Source organism: Bicyclus anynana, chromosome 8 (assembly GCF_947172395.1).
Source record: "Bicyclus anynana chromosome 8, ilBicAnyn1.1, whole genome shotgun sequence".
NCBI classification, from domain to species: Eukaryota; Metazoa; Arthropoda; class Insecta; order Lepidoptera; family Nymphalidae; genus Bicyclus; species Bicyclus anynana.
The window spans coordinates 10,150,662-10,171,570 of record NC_069090.1 but is presented as its reverse complement, the minus strand read 5'-3'; the positions used below and the strand labels follow the sequence as shown (position 1 = coordinate 10,171,570).

The following is a 20,909-nucleotide window of genomic DNA, read 5'->3' as shown; positions in this document are numbered from 1 at the left end:
AGAGTTTTCTTAATTATCTACGTGTGTGAAGTCTGCCAATCTGCATTGGGCCAGCGTGGTGGACTATTGGCTATATCCCTCTCATTCTGAGAGGAGACTCGTGCTCAGCAGTGAGCCGAATATGGATTGATAATGATGAATATAAATGAAGCATAAAATATACCTATTTAAGTAAAGCTGTTCAAAAACTGTTTCTTTAAATGTATAAAAAATGTTTTAAGTTACGTCTAATTACAAAAATAAAAGCTTTTGAAGGCTCACAAGTTTTAGCACGTTACATTTATTATAAGCAAGGTCATCGGAACTTAAGGAATTTTTCTTACGTAATAAACTACCTATACTTGAAAGTAAATTTACTGGTTTGGGAAGTAAAATAAAATATGATTTTGATTTGTGCGAGTATTGTATTTCACTTAAATATATTTTTACAAAACAGTCGATGGCAAGAAATAAAATATTTTGTATGTCTACTTTTTGTGTAGGTACAATAACCATGTACTAGCTATGAAGTAGAAAATAGAGAAATACTCGGTATATTTTAAATAAATAATTAACTAAACTAATTAACTAAAACCGACCAATTTCAATCTTACGATTAGTTTTTACGACTTATTACGTAATAATATAGAATTATCTAATATGTTATCTAAATGAAGGTTTCATAAAAATATTTTTACAAATCCATTTACAAGTTACTTACGATATAAAAAACATAGCCGCCTAATTATTTACAAAATTAACGAATTTAACAATTTTGTGTTTAATTTTAATAAGTTATATATTTGTTTAATTTATAATTTATGCGGTGGAAAATCAAGTGTGGTATACGCTGGTCTGCCTCTGGGTACGGGAGGTCGTCTGACTCTCGGGTGCGTTTTACCTCCTTCATTACCAGCATTTATTCCCGACTCCCCTTCTTCGGGTAGGTATGGTGTTCTAGGATTCAAAACAAGAGCTTTATAAGAAGAATGTGAATCTGCAATGCTTCTGCCATCGCCTTCATCCCTTCTAGAAAGTTCCGAAAATGGCGAAACGCACCGCTTTTCTATCGCACTCGGTCCTGCCGTATCGTCTTTCTGTTTTAATTCATAAACGTTTTCTTCTTTTCTTTTAGGTTCGATGTCTTTCTTGAACTTATTTTTCCGTTCTATTATTTCAGCAGTTGTCAAATCTGAACTTTGTATATCTGTCTCCAAAGGAGGTGCGGATAGCCAAGGTCGAGAAGCGTTTCCACTACACCATCTGTCCTCTGTTTCGCTGGTCTCCCCAAGTAGACCTAACTTCTCTAGGTTCTGTAAAAGTAAATTTTCACTGGAGCTAGCAGTTCTCATTTCAGTTTTTGAATCTTCTGACAAAAGTAGCTCTGCTAATGGTGGGGCTAGACCTAATCCAATATTTCTTTCGTGGTAAACTTCGGATATTGTGGGAGTTAATTCTCCGCTCATATGTCTGACTTGAGCCATGGAGTCTCGACTGTTTGTACCCATTTTGGGTCTCGGAGCTCGCTTTGACGTTGATGGCTGGCTTAACGTTTGGTCCGGTTTTTCATCTTCGGCTCGACGAGTTTGAGCTGATGCTAAATCGTAAAATGCATCTAAATATCTTTGATGAGGATGTTCCGGACGTCTTCGTAAGACTGTGTCGTGGCCAGAACTTTCCCAATCTGAGTCGTCAGTAGAAGGAGGTCGCCTTGTGTAAAGAGTTCTGATTTTAGTTTGATGTGCTAACGCTAAAGATACATCTCTTTGAGGCGCAGAGGAGTTTGGAGGTGGTGCTGCAGGCGGTGACGGGGTGAAGGCAGCATCACTTTCTCCTCTATATCTGGGTGGTGGAGGAGCTGGGGGCGGGGCTGTTCTACCATCAGGTTCACCGCGACCAACTTCAGTTGCAGAATTGGTGCCGCGAACGTACATTGTGAAGGCACCACCGCAAGATCCTAATGGCAATGGCGGAGGTGGCATGGCTGGTACACTTTCTTCTGTAAAAATGGTTAGTTGTAAGTATCTTTGAATAACATTTTTCAGTTTTATTATTCCAGTTATAATTACTTATAAAACTTACGTCTATGCTGTCTTGGTGGTGGTTCCCCATCGGAATGCGGCTCCAAGTCTCCATCTTCTATGGATGCTAACGATTCAACGCTAGAGCTGGACTCCAAGCTCAGACTACGTGGTGCCTCTTGCGTATCTGTATTAAAATATATTTTTAATTTAACCAAAATTAAAATCCACAAAAGATTGGACTCAACAGATGCGACAAAACAAGGGCTAATTAATTCAAAATCTTAAATAATAACGAAGTCTTACCAAAAAGCGCCAGTAAGGCCTGCAAAACAAATTGTATGTGACGTCTATTAGCCGCTTTGCCAGTGCGGAGAGTAACTTCATCTTGACCAACTTCAGCCAAGTCGAAGCCGAGAGAGGCCAAAAGTTCGTGACATCCATTAACTCTCCATAACCTAAAAACAATACTTTTTCATTTAGAATTTTATCATCAAGTAGTCAAGTGAAAAAAAATCATTAAAAAATGATGCAAACGAACCTGACGTTAACAGCAACCTCAAAGGTATCACTTTCAGAACTCTTCACGGAGAACTGCGATATAACAGAGCGAACTACGCCTATTATGTCGTCTGCTACATCACTCCCGTTCGATATAAGTTTCGACAGCGCTTGCAGCGTCGTTGGAGTCAATCCTGAGGAAAGAATAGAGGAAAGAATACAATCGTATGAAAAATCTCTAAACTAGGTAGAAAGGTGCCCTTGCAACATTTAATTATATCAAAAACAATCTTTATACTAAATCTAAAAATCAAAATATTCGGTGTACAAAATTCGAAATAATAAGTTGATTATAAAGCAAATTTCATACCCAACAGAGCTTGAAGACTGGCAGAGCATTGTGTTAATCTTTCTTCGGGATCACTTTGAGGGAAGAACACACTTGAAGGTATGCCGTTTGCCGCTGGTTCAAATCTATTAAAAAATATTAATAATTTTAATTCACGCAATTCACACATTTGTGTTTTTTAAGAGTCAGATGATTTTCATACCTAAAACCGACGCTCATCAATAGTTCCCGCCAACCAGTAGAAGTTCCAGCTTTGTTCTCGATACTCTTTTGTGTCGTATACATTGCGTTCTTCTGACCTCTTACGATCCGTTGTAGAGACTTTTCTACCAAGTGCAAACAAACTCTCAATGCATCTCTGAAAGAGTCAGAATCAAAATTTTAGTTGCAAAATACATTTTATCATACAAAGAATCAAAGTCTAGTGTTTTTCTAAATTCAAGAAGATTTTTGATAAAAAAAGGTTGGTTGTGAAGTCATTCCACTGATGAATTTTATATGATAAAGTCTTGAGACTAGATTGATGAAAAATTGCCTATTTATAATTTTATTAAATTATTATCACTGAATTATCATTATTTTATATGATACAAAGAAGGGGTTAGGGTTAAGAATTGAAAATTATTAGTTTTTTCGATAAATTAAGTACAAGCTGAAAGCTCAGGCCGATCGTGTCTCCCTATCTATCACTTGTTCCACGCTTTCGCTTCGGACGTCACACTTCTTCGTGCGTGCAGCCGGCGTTCATCGATTTATAAGACGTTATCATATCAAAAGTATTTCATTATTGTTTTTTTACTGTCAGAATAATACGAACCTGCATTTGTCTGGAGCGGCTAGCAGTTCACACAGTGCTTGGCCCATAAGTGCAACTTTGTTGCTTAAACGCACGTTAACACCTAATAAGGTTAGACCTGCCCAATGTGCAGGGTGGGAGAAATGTTTGGTGTGACGAACTGTTTGCATGGCATCTCCTAGAGCTCTGAAACAAATAATTGTTGGTTAGTAAAACTGCCGTTAAAAACCAATTAAATATGACTATGGCTAGATGACAATTTTTTTTTTATCTTGTTCGGTTGGGGTATTGAAACCAATGTTTTCCTATATGTAATCTAAAACTAAAATTATTTCTTACTTTGCCACCCTGCTTCCTTGTAAAAGTGCTGAATACAAAGCTCGATATAAAATCTTAGTGGCGGTGTCCTGAGGAGAAGGCCAGAGGGTGACTAATATAGCTTGAGCTCCAGCTGCCAAGAATGCTCTGCACAAACGGGATACACCTTCGCCGGCTGATGTAACGGAGTCTGGATCATCTGAGTCTTGGAACGCTGCACTTGACGGGGCACATGAAAGTACCACCTGGAAATGTATCAAAAATGGTTTTAACTAAGTTCAACTTTGCAAATAATCATACGTTTGTTTGGTTTGTTTGATTATTAACATTAAAGTTATCATATTAGAATTCGGCTATTACAAGCATGCAAGTTTATAAGCACTCGGCAAGTAATCCAACAGTAACTCGTTCTTAAAAAGGTATGTTTAAGAGTTTACCAGTCTGGCGGTGATTTTCAAATTCATGATCTCAGTTGCTGTCAACATAAACTCAGAGGTGGGAGGCAATTCTTCGTTACTTGGAGGTAGTTCAGCATCTATACAAAATGAAATATAATAAATAATTTTTTTATTATAACAAAACAAGCTTTTATACAAAATGCTCTACAAATTGATAATCAGCTGATTCATAACGATCCACTTCTTGGGCCAACACTCCTTTTCTAGGAGAGCTGATAGAAGCTTAGCCCAACTAACGAATACTGCTTGCTTGCTATGCTAAATAATGCTTGTTGACGGGCTTAGAGTGTACCAAGTATGATTGGTACGAGTACTTAAATTGTTACTGTATATTTAGTATTTAATGATATCTCTCTCTATAGTCGTTGCTTCATTACTGAAGATCATGGTCCTGGTAAGATCCCAGCCTCCTGCGGGTCCACGCCTTCCATCGGCTTCTGTTGGTGGCCATCGCTGCTATAGTGTAGAACTTCGTCCCTGTATTCTCCTTCAGCTGGTCAGCCCATCGTGTTGGTGAGCGGCCCCTCGGTCTTTCCCCGTCAGTGATGCCTGTTATTATTAATTTCTCTAAATTGCAGTCACCACGCCGTATAATGTGCCCGAAATACCCCAGTATGTGGTAGTAACTAAAGGAGGAAAGCCTAACCTTGATTCCGAGCTGCGATAGAATAGACACGTTTGTGCGCTTGGCTGTCCAAGGTATTCTTAACATGCGCCTCCAGCACCACATCTCGAACGCGTCTATCCTAAGCCTTTCTCTTGCTTTTATGGTCCAAGTTTCTACTCCATACATAAAAATCGAGAATATTAAGGCACGGACAAGGCGACTCTTGGTGTTGTTTGATATGCCTCTATTCTTCCAGATTTTGTTCAGTCGGGTCATGGCACTTTTCGCCATCGCAATGCGTCTCTTTATTTCTGGCATACAGCTGCCATCACTGCAAATCTGAGATCCAAGATAAACAAAATCCTCCACGATTTCTACTGATGGTATGATGTTGGTATTAAGTAATTTGCCCGCTCTGTCAACTATCATAAGCTTTGTCTTGTTTTTGATTATACTCAAGCCCAACTCTCGACTTTCTGCTTCTAGTTTTTGTAAAAGATTTTCCATGTCTTCCACTGACGTTGTAATGAGGACAGTATCATCGGCGTATCTAAGGTTGCACATCCGCTTTCCACCAAGAGGAAAACCTCCTTCCCAGTTTTCTACCACTTTACGTATTTAATGATATACGAGGTGGTACATCTAATAAATTGCTACTGACAACGATCAAATCTCGAATAAGTTTTTATCTACCTACGTAGTTTTTGATAATCACACTTCAAATCATACAATCCATTTACGAGTTAATGCTCAAGATTCAATTCGATATGATTGAGACGATTGCAAACGATAAATGTGAACACTGAACAAAATCTAGGCAAAGGTCAATAGCATCTGGATTGAAGATAATAAGTATGATTGCTATTGTGAATGGTATATTGAAAATTAAAGTAGTTCTTGGTCAGAAAAACAAACACAAAGATTTTAAGCACAAGAATCAATAGAAGTGTGAAAGCGATCACATTCAAATAGCGACAGGCTATTTGATTTGTAAATAAAGTTATATTAGCTTAGCTTACTCGTATTTATTCGTAGATAGACTAGCTGACGCCGCGAGGTTTCACCGGAGTGGTTCCTGTTCCCGGAAGTATACGGGGAATATATACAGCCTTCCCCGATAAATGGGCTATGTAACACTGAAAGAATTATTCAAATCGGACCAGTAGTTCCTGAAATTAGCGCGTTAACGCAAATAAACAAACTCTTAAAGTAGCTGAACCGCTTTAACTTCGTACCGCCTGAAAAAAATTGACTGTTCCTTTTAATTTTATGGTTAAAAACAAAAAAAAACATAGTAATACTCTACTAAAACACAAATTGTTAGAGCAACATAACAAAAAAAACTAAGATGATTGAATGAAAAAGAAAATCATGTTATTCGTATAACATCCCCATAGTTTGTCAAGGTTACTTACCTACTATCATAAAATATTCTGTTTTGTTTGCCGTTCCGCTCGTTACCTAAAATTTCTTAATGTGAAGGAATTTCGTAGCTCCTCAATACTAACGCGTCATACGCGTAGGTAATCTAAATAATTACATATTCATCTATTATTAGCATAATTTTAATGTAATTATACTTTAGTAATAGACCGCTAAATATCTTAATTTCCATATAGTCTAACGTACCTACCTATACATATTTTATCTATTATTTTGATCAGTTACAATAATTCAATAATAATAATTGTTTATTTAAAGGTAAAAAACACCCAGTATAAAATATACACATAGAATATAGAAATAATAGATAGTACATGCTAAATTACAATAATTGAAGCCAATATACTCGTATGCTCAGTCAATAGTAAATATTTTATTTTAATATAAACAAAAAATTTACTTATATGGTTAGCTTAGCTTTGGATTTTGAGATCCTGTATGAAGAGGTCAGAAGTCTTCTGGCTAGGCCTATTTAAAGACTTGCCAGCTTGACAAAAATGTTTGCTATAAATGATTATCTGTTAGCCTATGAGGCTTTGCTTTCTGATATCAACTCGCTTTAAAGAAGCATTGTGGGTCTAAGCTCCAAATCCTATTTACTATAAAGAGGTACACAAATAGAGTGATAACGGTAATGATCATTTTATACTATATACATGTTACGTGCCTACGTAATCACCACAAATAGTGGTCGGAATTTAGCGACTCCATGGATGCAGTGGACAAAATGTACAATTTTGTTTTTAATTCCATTATACTTATATTTAAGTATATAAAGTTTTTACACTTCCTTTTTTTTATTCTTTACAACAATAAAATTGCCCTTGACTACAATCTCACCTGATGGTAAGTGATGATGCAGTCTAAGATGGAAGCGGGCTAACTTGTTAGGAGGAGGATGAAAATCCACACCCCTTTCGATTTCTACACGGCATCATACCGGAACGCTAAATCGCTTGGCGGTACGTCTTTTGCCGGTAGGGTGGTAACTAGCCACGGCCGAAGCCTCCCACCAGCCAGACCTGGACAAATTAAGAAAATCTCAATCTGACCAGCCGGGGATCGAACCCAGGACCTCCGTCTTGTAAATCCACCGCGCATACCACTGCGCCACGGAGGCCGTCAAAACACACAACTCAACATTGTAGACGACATTTAGGTATTATTTGTTTAAATAACGTTCGTTGTTTAATAAGCGACTAAATGAAATTAAGACATTTGTCTGCCTCAGTACTAATGCGCTAGCATCCTATATCTAGCATAAAATATCATTGAATAATGGTGATATTAATATATAAATACCACATCTACAATATAACCTACATGTAAAAGAAGTTATTAAATCTATCTAATAGTCTAACACTGAACACTGTTATTCCTTGGCATTTGTACAACTACGGTAGCCTTTTTTATTACACAAGGGCGATAACGTAGACCTACTTCACTTTATTGTAGGCACCTAAAATTTTCATGTCAATCGATCTAAACTAGATGCCGTAATTGTCGAAAGGTGATCAGCTGACATTTGGGTAGCAAAACATTGTTTGTTTAGATTATCTTTTACTACGGATTACGTAAATAGTCTAATAAAAACCGGCTAAGTGCAAGTCAGACGCGTCGCGCACGAAGGGTTCCGTACCATTGTCTATAAAAGCGGCGAAAAAATTTAAAAATTCAGTTTGTTGTATGAAAGCCTCCTTAAATATTAATTTTATTTTAATTTAAGAATACAACTCTTAACTGAATATTTCACACGTCTACCTGTTGCCGTTATCGATATCTAGCGATCGAAAACAAGCAAAACGTTTTATGGGACCTCCATAAATATATATTTTTATGTATTTGTTATAACGGAAACAGAAATACATCATCAGTGAAAATTTTATATGTCTAAATATCACAGTTTATGAGATTCAGTTTGGTGATAGACGGACGGACACCGCAGTTAGTTATACGAGTAGGATCCCGTCTTAACCTTAGGTTATGGAACCCTAAATAAGGCACGTTTATGAGGAGTTTCTAGCCGTGGGGCTTTTCATCACATTATATATACATTTAAGTAATTAGGGAAAAATGCGGACGTACATTGAACTTGTTGTTATTTTTTATAATGTTTTCAAATTTTATAGTCACGTACTGGCTACGTATAGCGGATACCAGAACGTTTGATACTTACGCTATTGTCTTGATTTTTTTTACAAATTGTCGATTGTTTAGTAGATGTGGGTGGCGTGAATTTTTAGTTACGTATCAATATGCATTTAAGAAAGCAATAGTAAAACAATATTACAATAATTGATCACAAAGAAACAAACCTCCTTTTTGCACTTTTCATTTGTGCATTTTAAGAAATTCAATTTCATATGTCTCAAACAGTGAAGGAAAAACATCGTGAGGAAACCTGCATACCTGAGAGTTTTCTTAATTATCTACGTGTGTGAAGTCTGCCAATCTGCATTGGGCCAGCGTGGTGGACTATTGGCTATATCCCTCTCATTCTGAGAGGAGACTCGTGCTCAGCAGTGAGCCGAATATGGATTGATAATGATGAATATAAATGAAGCATAAAATATACCTATTTAAGTAAAGCTGTTCAAAAACTGTTTCTTTAAATGTATAAAAAATGTTTTAAGTTACGTCTAATTACAAAAATAAAAGCTTTTGAAGGCTCACAAGTTTTAGCACGTTACATTTATTATAAGCAAGGTCATCGGAACTTAAGGAATTTTTCTTACGTAATAAACTACCTATACTTGAAAGTAAATTTACTGGTTTGGGAAGTAAAATAAAATATGATTTTGATTTGTGCGAGTATTGTATTTCACTTAAATATATTTTTACAAAACAGTCGATGGCAAGAAATAAAATATTTTGTATGTCTACTTTTTGTGTAGGTACAATAACCATGTACTAGCTATGAAGTAGAAAATAGAGAAATACTCGGTATATTTTAAATAAATAATTAACTAAACTAATTAACTAAAACCGACCAATTTCAATCTTACGATTAGTTTTTACGACTTATTACGTAATAATATAGAATTATCTAATATGTTATCTAAATGAAGGTTTCATAAAAATATTTTTACAAATCCATTTACAAGTTACTTACGATATAAAAAACATAGCCGCCTAATTATTTACAAAATTAACGAATTTAACAATTTTGTGTTTAATTTTAATAAGTTATATATTTGTTTAATTTATAATTTATGCGGTGGAAAATCAAGTGTGGTATACGCTGGTCTGCCTCTGGGTACGGGAGGTCGTCTGACTCTCGGGTGCGTTTTACCTCCTTCATTACCAGCATTTATTCCCGACTCCCCTTCTTCGGGTAGGTATGGTGTTCTAGGATTCAAAACAAGAGCTTTATAAGAAGAATGTGAATCTGCAATGCTTCTGCCATCGCCTTCATCCCTTCTAGAAAGTTCCGAAAATGGCGAAACGCACCGCTTTTCTATCGCACTCGGTCCTGCCGTATCGTCTTTCTGTTTTAATTCATAAACGTTTTCTTCTTTTCTTTTAGGTTCGATGTCTTTCTTGAACTTATTTTTCCGTTCTATTATTTCAGCAGTTGTCAAATCTGAACTTTGTATATCTGTCTCCAAAGGAGGTGCGGATAGCCAAGGTCGAGAAGCGTTTCCACTACACCATCTGTCCTCTGTTTCGCTGGTCTCCCCAAGTAGACCTAACTTCTCTAGGTTCTGTAAAAGTAAATTTTCACTGGAGCTAGCAGTTCTCATTTCAGTTTTTGAATCTTCTGACAAAAGTAGCTCTGCTAATGGTGGGGCTAGACCTAATCCAATATTTCTTTCGTGGTAAACTTCGGATATTGTGGGAGTTAATTCTCCGCTCATATGTCTGACTTGAGCCATGGAGTCTCGACTGTTTGTACCCATTTTGGGTCTCGGAGCTCGCTTTGACGTTGATGGCTGGCTTAACGTTTGGTCCGGTTTTTCATCTTCGGCTCGACGAGTTTGAGCTGATGCTAAATCGTAAAATGCATCTAAATATCTTTGATGAGGATGTTCCGGACGTCTTCGTAAGACTGTGTCGTGGCCAGAACTTTCCCAATCTGAGTCGTCAGTAGAAGGAGGTCGCCTTGTGTAAAGAGTTCTGATTTTAGTTTGATGTGCTAACGCTAAAGATACATCTCTTTGAGGCGCAGAGGAGTTTGGAGGTGGTGCTGCAGGCGGTGACGGGGTGAAGGCAGCATCACTTTCTCCTCTATATCTGGGTGGTGGAGGAGCTGGGGGCGGGGCTGTTCTACCATCAGGTTCACCGCGACCAACTTCAGTTGCAGAATTGGTGCCGCGAACGTACATTGTGAAGGCACCACCGCAAGATCCTAATGGCAATGGCGGAGGTGGCATGGCTGGTACACTTTCTTCTGTAAAAATGGTTAGTTGTAAGTATCTTTGAATAACATTTTTCAGTTTTATTATTCCAGTTATAATTACTTATAAAACTTACGTCTATGCTGTCTTGGTGGTGGTTCCCCATCGGAATGCGGCTCCAAGTCTCCATCTTCTATGGATGCTAACGATTCAACGCTAGAGCTGGACTCCAAGCTCAGACTACGTGGTGCCTCTTGCGTATCTGTATTAAAATATATTTTTAATTTAACCAAAATTAAAATCCACAAAAGATTGGACTCAACAGATGCGACAAAACAAGGGCTAATTAATTCAAAATCTTAAATAATAACGAAGTCTTACCAAAAAGCGCCAGTAAGGCCTGCAAAACAAATTGTATGTGACGTCTATTAGCCGCTTTGCCAGTGCGGAGAGTAACTTCATCTTGACCAACTTCAGCCAAGTCGAAGCCGAGAGAGGCCAAAAGTTCGTGACATCCATTAACTCTCCATAACCTAAAAACAATACTTTTTCATTTAGAATTTTATCATCAAGTAGTCAAGTGAAAAAAAATCATTAAAAAATGATGCAAACGAACCTGACGTTAACAGCAACCTCAAAGGTATCACTTTCAGAACTCTTCACGGAGAACTGCGATATAACAGAGCGAACTACGCCTATTATGTCGTCTGCTACATCACTCCCGTTCGATATAAGTTTCGACAGCGCTTGCAGCGTCGTTGGAGTCAATCCTGAGGAAAGAATAGAGGAAAGAATACAATCGTATGAAAAATCTCTAAACTAGGTAGAAAGGTGCCCTTGCAACATTTAATTATATCAAAAACAATCTTTATACTAAATCTAAAAATCAAAATATTCGGTGTACAAAATTCGAAATAATAAGTTGATTATAAAGCAAATTTCATACCCAACAGAGCTTGAAGACTGGCAGAGCATTGTGTTAATCTTTCTTCGGGATCACTTTGAGGGAAGAACACACTTGAAGGTATGCCGTTTGCCGCTGGTTCAAATCTATTAAAAAATATTAATAATTTTAATTCACGCAATTCACACATTTGTGTTTTTTAAGAGTCAGATGATTTTCATACCTAAAACCGACGCTCATCAATAGTTCCCGCCAACCAGTAGAAGTTCCAGCTTTGTTCTCGATACTCTTTTGTGTCGTATACATTGCGTTCTTCTGACCTCTTACGATCCGTTGTAGAGACTTTTCTACCAAGTGCAAACAAACTCTCAATGCATCTCTGAAAGAGTCAGAATCAAAATTTTAGTTGCAAAATACATTTTATCATACAAAGAATCAAAGTCTAGTGTTTTTCTAAATTCAAGAAGATTTTTGATAAAAAAAGGTTGGTTGTGAAGTCATTCCACTGATGAATTTTATATGATAAAGTCTTGAGACTAGATTGATGAAAAATTGCCTATTTATAATTTTATTAAATTATTATCACTGAATTATCATTATTTTATATGATACAAAGAAGGGGTTAGGGTTAAGAATTGAAAATTATTAGTTTTTTCGATAAATTAAGTACAAGCTGAAAGCTCAGGCCGATCGTGTCTCCCTATCTATCACTTGTTCCACGCTTTCGCTTCGGACGTCACACTTCTTCGTGCGTGCAGCCGGCGTTCATCGATTTATAAGACGTTATCATATCAAAAGTATTTCATTATTGTTTTTTTACTGTCAGAATAATACGAACCTGCATTTGTCTGGAGCGGCTAGCAGTTCACACAGTGCTTGGCCCATAAGTGCAACTTTGTTGCTTAAACGCACGTTAACACCTAATAAGGTTAGACCTGCCCAATGTGCAGGGTGGGAGAAATGTTTGGTGTGACGAACTGTTTGCATGGCATCTCCTAGAGCTCTGAAACAAATAATTGTTGGTTAGTAAAACTGCCGTTAAAAACCAATTAAATATGACTATGGCTAGATGACAATTTTTTTTTTATCTTGTTCGGTTGGGGTATTGAAACCAATGTTTTCCTATATGTAATCTAAAACTAAAATTATTTCTTACTTTGCCACCCTGCTTCCTTGTAAAAGTGCTGAATACAAAGCTCGATATAAAATCTTAGTGGCGGTGTCCTGAGGAGAAGGCCAGAGGGTGACTAATATAGCTTGAGCTCCAGCTGCCAAGAATGCTCTGCACAAACGGGATACACCTTCGCCGGCTGATGTAACGGAGTCTGGATCATCTGAGTCTTGGAACGCTGCACTTGACGGGGCACATGAAAGTACCACCTGGAAATGTATCAAAAATGGTTTTAACTAAGTTCAACTTTGCAAATAATCATACGTTTGTTTGGTTTGTTTGATTATTAACATTAAAGTTATCATATTAGAATTCGGCTATTACAAGCATGCAAGTTTATAAGCACTCGGCAAGTAATCCAACAGTAACTCGTTCTTAAAAAGGTATGTTTAAGAGTTTACCAGTCTGGCGGTGATTTTCAAATTCATGATCTCAGTTGCTGTCAACATAAACTCAGAGGTGGGAGGCAATTCTTCGTTACTTGGAGGTAGTTCAGCATCTATACAAAATGAAATATAATAAATAATTTTTTTATTATAACAAAACAAGCTTTTATACAAAATGCTCTACAAATTGATAATCAGCTGATTCATAACGATCCACTTCTTGGGCCAACACTCCTTTTCTAGGAGAGCTGATAGAAGCTTAGCCCAACTAACGAATACTGCTTGCTTGCTATGCTAAATAATGCTTGTTGACGGGCTTAGAGTGTTAATGTTAAATTCTTTAATAACCACAAAAAGATGTTATAATGATAAGATTCACAACGTCTTCGCAGGCATGTGGGATGTAACACCGCCAAGTTCCTACTGAAAATTTTGCATGAATTTCACTTTTCAATTTAACAAAATCCAGTTAGCTAAATTACTTACTATCTTCCTCGTTTTCTGTTGATGTGTCGACAACACCGCTACCAACGCTTGTGTTGAGTAGACGTTTGGCTTGAGAGTCCACCTGAATGGAAACATAGTTAAAATATTAGAGAAAACTTGCTTTGTGAAATCGTTAGCACGAATATAAACAATAATTCGGTTTTATGAACGGAATCGTTGACATTGCAAGGTTCTCCATTTTTTTAGGTTTTTCTTTATTAGCTTGTAGAGTATTCAACTTATTGAATAACTAAACCGGTTAAGCCGTTTTATAATGAAATATCAAAATATGATAAAACACTCCTTCAACTGGAATTTAAAAACGAGGTATTTAATTTACAAAATAGTTAACTCTGTTCTAGACAAACTGAAGTTTTTATAGTATTTATTTTAAAATATTCAGTTCAGAGAGTTAGTGTACATTTTATTTTAAAGTTAAGTTACATTCGTGATTCACTTTTAGCAATCCCCCATAACTTACCACTTCTCCGGGACTGAGAACAATTCCAGGAGTTTTCCAGCAGATGTGTGTGGCAAAGTGGACGCATTCCGCTTGAGGAAGTTGCGCTAACACTGTTTCCTTTGAAGCCTGAAAAGGAAGTTTTCTTTTCAATGGAACTGTCTTATAGAAATTTTCAAATATAATCTAAACTTTGAGAAATATGGACCAGTGGCGGCATTAGGCTATATCAACGACCACTCATAAAACTTGCACTATATTTCTAATTATTTATATGTAATTAGTGAAGTCGCAAAATAGTAATACTAAGCGAAATTATCAAAAAACACCTATTTTTTGGCCATTGGGTGATATGAGGTTCAAAAGATTAGGAATACAAAGGGCAGTTCTTGTTGTTAAACAAATTAAGCCAAGGTTCCGTAAAAGGCGTTGCAAAGTTGATGTCGCCGACATCCACATTTTGTCTTGTGCCTCTACTGCTATGGATTATGGAGATTACTTGTTTTATGGTTTTAAAATGTACCTGGTAGTCGGTGAGAGGTGTCACTCGCAGCATATCTGCGACGAGCTCAGCCTCCTTGAGTAAGGCATGCGCGGCTCCCCAGCGCACGCCAACTACTAGACAACGCATGCCCGCTTCTGCGTTGTTAGCATTTGCGCCACCTGTTTTAATGTCAGACAAATTATAGATATTAAAACGAAGTGGTTCAAGTCACCTGGTTCAAGGTTATCAGCTGAAAATCAGCGCCGTATGACCAATATTTCCTTGGTACATGCAGCACAATGCTGAGCTGGATCCTTTTTCAAGGTTGTGCCAAGTATGACATAGTGGTGTTCTGACTAAGTGGTTTGAGTATCAGGCACTACAATAGTGTTAAGTGTGGCACAATTTTTGAAATAAATGTTTTTTCTTTCTTTCTTTCTTTAAGTTCTTTTACATGGCTTACTGACTGAACCGACAACAATCGTAGCATCATCCAGCCTCAAACAAAGTACCAGGATAGCAGAAGTAATTTCTTAATTGTTCAAATAAACTTTGTGCGCTGTAGCATGGTACAGTTGTCAGTTCGTTTCACTCTTGAAAGTTTGCCGCGATTCACGATAATAGTACGTATTATGAACGTCATAAGGCAATTGTCACCCGCACCATGCTACAGCGCACATAGTATAAGTTAAAAACTTGGCAAATACAGAATATTAATGAAAATGAATAATTCATATTCATTTCATCTCACAAGGTTTCACCTGAAAACCAGCGCCACAGCTCGCTGTGGCATTGTGCTGAGGTGGATACCTGTTTTGTCCACGACCAGATATTTGTATGTTCTGTTTGTTTATTTTATTTTATTACTCGTGTGTGGACAAATAAAGATATATTCTATTATATTCTATTCTATTCTATATTTCTCCTTGAAAAACTGACGAATCAAAGATCGGAAGAGGCAACATCCACTCAAGATGCTGCGTTTTCGGAGCGGAACATGCGTAAGGGATCACCAACTCCCCAAGTCTGGGCTGAGATTTTCAACAGAAATTTTCTTAGATGAAAGTCACCGTAACTCCGAATTTCATAGCTTGACCCAAGTATCGAATCCTAGATCTCATGATCCGAAACGACATAGGCTTAAACTCGACCAAGGAGGCAGTCAATAAACAAGTCGAGGCAAATAATAATTTAACAGTATTATGTTAACGTACAATACCATAACTTTTTAACGGTAGATTTTCCTTAATAAATAATTAAACAGACAAATGAGAAAAAAGAAGTACAATACATAAAAGCGCACTTATCGCTTTATAGTGATCTCTTCTAGGTAACGTTAAGTTTAAGAAAATACTAGAATTAGATTTTGACGGCTTCCGTGGCGCAGTGGTATGGTATGCGCGGTGGATTTAATGACGGAGGTCCTCGGTTTGATCCCCGGCTGGGCCGATTGAGGTTTCCTAATTGGTCCAGGTCTAACTGGTGGGAGGCTTCGGCCGTGGCTAGTTACCACTCTACCGACAAAAGACATACCGCCAAGCGATTTAGCGTTCCGGTACGATGTCGTGTAGAAACTGAAAAGAGTGTGGATTTTCGTCCTCCTCCTAACAAGTTGGTCCGCTTCCATCTTAGATTACATCATCACTTATCATCAGGTTAGATTTGTAGTCAAGGGCTTGTAAAGAATAAAAAAAAAAATACTGCTCACTGAAACTCACCATGTTCAGGATGAGGTTTAGCCCTCGGATGGCGCGTGTGTCGCAGCGGGCGCAGTGCGGGTGCCACGAGCAGCGCGTACCGCTCGCACAGCGGCTCCGCCTCAGCCGGCCCGCGCAGCGCGCCCCACGGACACGCGTACAGAGCACCCTCCACCACCAGAGCTATCTCACGCCGCCCGCCACAGCCACGACGCGCGTGTGGTGCTGGAATATTCATCGTTATCAGCCTATTTTATGTATATTATCATTTTAGCCTGATGATCTGGTACCCAAGAGATGGTACCAGACAACGTGGACGTCCAACAAGAAGATGGGAATGGGGCCTCGCTGGACCAGAGTTGCAGCCGACAAGGTGCAGTCGAAGCAGATGGAGGAGGACTATGTCAGGTGTCACTATGAACAGTGGGACATACTATAAACAGATCTAACCCAAAACGTATGTAACTAAACGCTGTTTGAAATAAAAGGCTATTTATTTATTGATCATTTTAGCATAGCACAGGGAGCTTAAACCCCACTAATAGAAGTAGAGGACAAGAGAGGACCGAGCTTGGGCCGATTACGCTCCCATGCTGGACTTTGTAACTATTTGATAGTATTGATGATGACCGGAACCGACTGTCTTAACGTTTTCTTTGGGGGGGCGTAACAAAACCAAATTCCAAACTATGGGCAGAAATTTTTCTGGAAAATATCTCAGATGAATGAAAAGCATAATTATAAGTCTTGTATGCCAAGTTCGACCAAGATCAAACGACATATCTTGTGAAGAGAAATAGACAAGAGAAGACAAACGTCAACCAATGGCGGCTGAGTAGCCTCAGTCTCATCACTGTCGTCCCAATGCAACGCAACGGAATGAAAATGGTTGATCTATTTCTCCAAGAGATACGTCACTTGGTCGCATGTTAGGCCCTCTGGACTTTCAGGACCCAGACAGTGACTGTGAATAATGCATTATCTAAATACCTTCCAAACGTTTCAAATCGATGACTTAAATTTATTTAAATTGAAGGAAAAGATTATTAATTACCATTACCATTATTATTGTTACAGGAAGCCGGTAGAAGGTCTTCGAAAGGCGCAATGAGCATCTGATATAATGAGTTGAGGCACGGAGGACCTTGCCATGAGGGCTGCTTCTTTCTGGGCAAATGAACACTGGACCTAAAATAATAATTTAGTTAGTTGGCTTATCTAAACTAATTTTATAACGATTTGATTGTTTACTTTGGCTATTATATTCATAGACTCTGAATCTGTTGCACCGATTTAAAAAAAATGTCCTACGTTATCCTTTATGAACATATGCTATATTTTAACCCCGTATTCTCAGGGGATCGAGAAATAGGTGGGTGCTATAGGGCGTCTGCTATAATCTATATAATTACGTAAAATCTTGCTCTTAAATCACTCTATCTAATGATAAAAACCGCTATAAAAGACGTTGCCTTGTTTAAAAAATCTAAGCGTACCCAGGAACAGCGGAAAGTGACTCTGAGCGCAGCATAAGTGCTTGATGTTGTGTGTTGCGTATTACAGAAAGAAAATTATATTTTACCTAGTAGATCCTTGCAGGCTGGCTACTGAGCCGGCTACTGAACCACCGACGGAACCTACACTGAACAAGGAGCTCAGTGAATAGTTCGAGGAATTCAACAAATGGTTTCTTGTCACCTGAAATGTAAAAATACGCTTAAGAAATAAAGCCTCAATAGCTAAGTAATAAAAACCGGATATATGCCGAGAATGTGAATATAAGATGTGTGTTCTAACACATAACTGACAACACAGTTTTTTTGGCTAATTCGAAGAGAACGGGATTATAAGTATTTTTTTAAAGAAAACCCATCGGGAAACTATTTCTGACAATTATTGAATTTAGCGTACCATTCTTGCAAGGCCAGTACTAGGGCGGTCATCAGGATCCCATTGGTCGTCTTCTCTCCTGTCAGCAGATGTTTTCAACCACGCAGACCACTCCTTGATCCATCTTTCTAATTTGCCGGCACCTTTTGTACAATAAAATGTTGAGGATAAAAGATATTTTTACTTACTTTGCAACATACCTCTTAGTTCTTGGATAATCGTAAAACTTACTTATATTTGTTTGAAGGTCGTCGGGACTAATATCGGGTAAACTGTTATCGGTGTCTTCGGGTTGATCTAGTAGGCAGGTTTGGTGGAATCTCAGAATACCTTAAACAAATTAAATGCAATAGTACAAAAATTCTAAAAGTTTCTACGCTCTTGTTAACATTTCTAGTAGTAAAAGGCAAATTATGTCACCTTTATGAGGTTGGAGTAACCAGGAGTATAATCTTCCAGCTGCAATGCTGAAATACAACACGGGTGACTTCTGTTTGTTCACCACTTCCATGATTTGATCTACGGTCGATGGACTCCATAATTCTGTTCGGTCTTTGCTAACATCTTCATTCAGATTCCTACTAAACAAAACAAAAAATTACTCAAATAAAGCACATTAATTAAGAAATGGATTTAAGGATAAGCAAAAATTGTTGTTTTTCAAATTTACCTTTGGGCAGTGTGTAGTTCAAGATTCGCTTGGTTCAAGGCACTAGTTTGTTTGTCTGTGGTAGTGTCCAGAGAACGACATCGACCACGTTCAGCTACTACAAGCGCTTCGTGATGACGTCCAAGTTCTAAAGGAATAAATACAGTTTAATAATAAACTCCCTAAATAGGTCCTGATGTAAATAAATAAATAGAAGTATTTATAAACTTACCAACAAATACTCTTTGGAGAGCATGATGCGTTGAGGTATATAAGGCAACAGTTTTCTTGTCTTTGTGCTTTTCATTGCTTGATTCTAAGACTGTGAGGGCTGCATGAAGCTGCTCCTTTGCCTCTTCCAATTCACCCGAAGCCCAAAGGGCGAAACCGAGTCTGTGTCGAACACGAGCCTGAAAATATTGAAACTTATTAGTATTCCTACTATATAACTGATAAGTTTTCATGTTAAACTAATCTCCCGGTCAAGTTACTCTTGCAAAACTTCTCAAGTAGGTGAAAATTAAGAAATGAAGGATGAAAGTTAATTTGTGAAAGTCTCTATCAACCAAAAACTAAAAGATTATAACTAAACTGTTTGCAAAAATAGCGTTTATCGAAAATTGTCGTTATACTTTTCCTTGTCCCAACATGCAAATCGCTTTTTCTTAGAGAGGGTCTAAGAAAAAGCGATTATTGTGCAAATTATCAGCTACCTTGAATTTATTCCAAGGTGAATGTTTATTTGTTATGGAGTATAAAGTACCTCTTCATCCGCATCAGCAAGTCCTTCAGTGGCGGCCAGTGCCTGTCGCAAGTAGGAGACTGCACTGCCGCATGCACCCATGGCGAGATGCGCTCTACCAAGATCTGCTAACGCGTTTGCTCTTCCTCGAGAATCACCTAATGCGACAAAAACTTTTTTTAATTTGAAGTATATTCTACTAGCAGAACTTCGCGGTTTTACACCGGTCCTGAGTATGTGACTTGGGACGAGCTATGATATATCGAACTTCTCGAAATTTTCAGTAAATACTCTCACTTAGGAAGTTGATTGTCTTACACCCCATGCCTCGGAGAATACACCAAGCCGACGATCCTAAATATTATCATTGCTCGTTCCAACAGTAAACATATCAGTAATTAAAACTCTAAGCTCGCCCGTATAAGAGCAGCGATTCAATCTCCATAACCCCTCATACGAGCAGGAACGTCTGGCCTGTAGTGGGTCTTTATATTGGCTTATGATGATGATACAAAGCCGATCATACCAGCTGCCGTGGCGTGACGCAGACGAGACTCGTGCCACCGGGCCGCTTCTGCCTGCGCGCCTAGCGCTGCGTGCGCCGCGCCCAGTCCACCGCACGCTCGAGCCTGGATCATAACGACACAACAGATTATCAATCTTATCTTAAGGGGATGATGAAATAAATGTGAGTTATAGATAATTTTATTAGAACCCGACACCAAAAAAGTGGCGACCTTAGTTTGATTTGCGTGTCTACCTATCGGCGTGTGTATATGTGGTATCGTTCTAAATTAGTAGTATTAATGATGCAGTTTTTTTCTTTGAAAGTTCTTCAGATACTCATTAGCTCATTTCCTACTTAACTAACTTTCACCGATCACATTGATATGCTTATCCATGAGGTGATACAGTTGGATCCGCGACACGGACATGCGAATTCCTCAGAAACTTAGAGCAGATATAGCGTGTTTGGGGTCATAATAATAGTCTCAACAATATAATATACAAATAAGCGTTTCCACAATGCATCTCCTATATGGACGTGATATATGTGAGTTACCTGTAAATGAGTGAGTCCCAGTCTGTGAGCCAGTTCTAGCTCCGCGCGATGATGTCGCACAGCCGCTGCGTGGTCGCCGAGAGCGTGATGCGCAACACCCAGTGTGTGACAAGCTTCTGACTCCATTATTTGATTGTTTAGCTCCCTACAAAATTGACACACCATTAG

General features: G+C 38.1%; 2 protein-coding genes across 4 annotated transcripts in view; both read right to left on the bottom strand.

Annotated features, from left to right (window-relative positions):
• Window positions 1-384: 384 nt before the first annotated feature.
• Window positions 385-4,536, bottom strand: LOC128198294 (tetratricopeptide repeat protein 28-like). Its single transcript, XM_052882766.1, has 9 exons — window positions 4,402-4,536; window positions 3,986-4,209; window positions 3,668-3,832; window positions 3,053-3,208; window positions 2,872-2,975; window positions 2,542-2,695; window positions 2,307-2,458; window positions 2,062-2,187; window positions 385-1,975 (listed from the first exon to the last, which is right to left on the bottom strand). The coding sequence occupies exons 1-9, from the start codon at window positions 4,447-4,449 to the stop codon at window positions 792-794; spliced, it is 2,313 nt and encodes a 770-aa protein (XP_052738726.1). The 5' UTR covers window positions 4,450-4,536; the 3' UTR covers window positions 385-791.
• A 4,732-nt stretch (window positions 4,537-9,268) lies between these two features.
• Window positions 9,269-20,909, bottom strand: part of LOC112049987 (tetratricopeptide repeat protein 28) — an 86,723-nt gene continuing 75,082 nt past the window's right edge. The window contains exons 20-42 of one of the 3 annotated variants that reach the window (XM_052882763.1): window positions 20,742-20,886; window positions 20,205-20,307; window positions 19,700-19,836; window positions 19,169-19,346; window positions 18,958-19,084; window positions 18,708-18,868; window positions 18,519-18,617; window positions 18,309-18,430; window positions 17,980-18,095; window positions 17,458-17,585; window positions 16,419-16,622; window positions 14,740-14,879; window positions 14,238-14,345; window positions 13,757-13,838; window positions 13,286-13,383; window positions 12,870-13,093; window positions 12,552-12,716; window positions 11,937-12,092; window positions 11,756-11,859; window positions 11,426-11,579; window positions 11,191-11,342; window positions 10,946-11,071; window positions 9,269-10,862 (exon numbers count right to left, since the gene is read on the bottom strand). In XM_052882763.1, coding sequence (XP_052738723.1) covers window positions 9,676-10,862; window positions 10,946-11,071; window positions 11,191-11,342; window positions 11,426-11,579; window positions 11,756-11,859; window positions 11,937-12,092; window positions 12,552-12,716; window positions 12,870-13,093; window positions 13,286-13,383; window positions 13,757-13,838; window positions 14,238-14,345; window positions 14,740-14,879; window positions 16,419-16,622; window positions 17,458-17,585; window positions 17,980-18,095; window positions 18,309-18,430; window positions 18,519-18,617; window positions 18,708-18,868; window positions 18,958-19,084; window positions 19,169-19,346; window positions 19,700-19,836; window positions 20,205-20,307; window positions 20,742-20,886 — 4,216 coding nt within the window. In that variant the 3' untranslated portion in view covers window positions 9,269-9,675. The remainder of the gene's footprint in view (window positions 10,863-10,945; window positions 11,072-11,190; window positions 11,343-11,425; window positions 11,580-11,755; window positions 11,860-11,936; window positions 12,093-12,551; window positions 12,717-12,869; window positions 13,094-13,285; window positions 13,384-13,756; window positions 13,839-14,237; window positions 14,346-14,739; window positions 14,880-16,418; window positions 16,623-17,457; window positions 17,586-17,979; window positions 18,096-18,308; window positions 18,431-18,518; window positions 18,618-18,707; window positions 18,869-18,957; window positions 19,085-19,168; window positions 19,347-19,699; window positions 19,837-20,204; window positions 20,308-20,741; window positions 20,887-20,909) is intronic. The other 2 variants (XM_052882765.1, XM_052882764.1) reach the window with 2 other exon arrangements.

What these genes read in the sequence shown, in the direction of transcription:
- LOC128198294 (XM_052882766.1), bottom strand. Translation starts at nt 4,449, where the DNA reads ATGTTGACAGCAACTGAGATCATGAATTTGAAAATCACCGCCAGACTG. An exon ending in GAGGTTGCTGTTAACGTCAG is followed by an intron (nt 2,459 to 2,541) that starts GTTCGTTTGCAT and finishes TATTGTTTTTAG; the next exon opens with GTTATGGAGAGTTAATGGAT. An exon ending in ACCACCAAGACAGCATAGAC is followed by an intron (nt 1,976 to 2,061) that starts GTAAGTTTTATA and finishes TTTTTACAGAAG; the next exon opens with AAAGTGTACCAGCCATGCCA.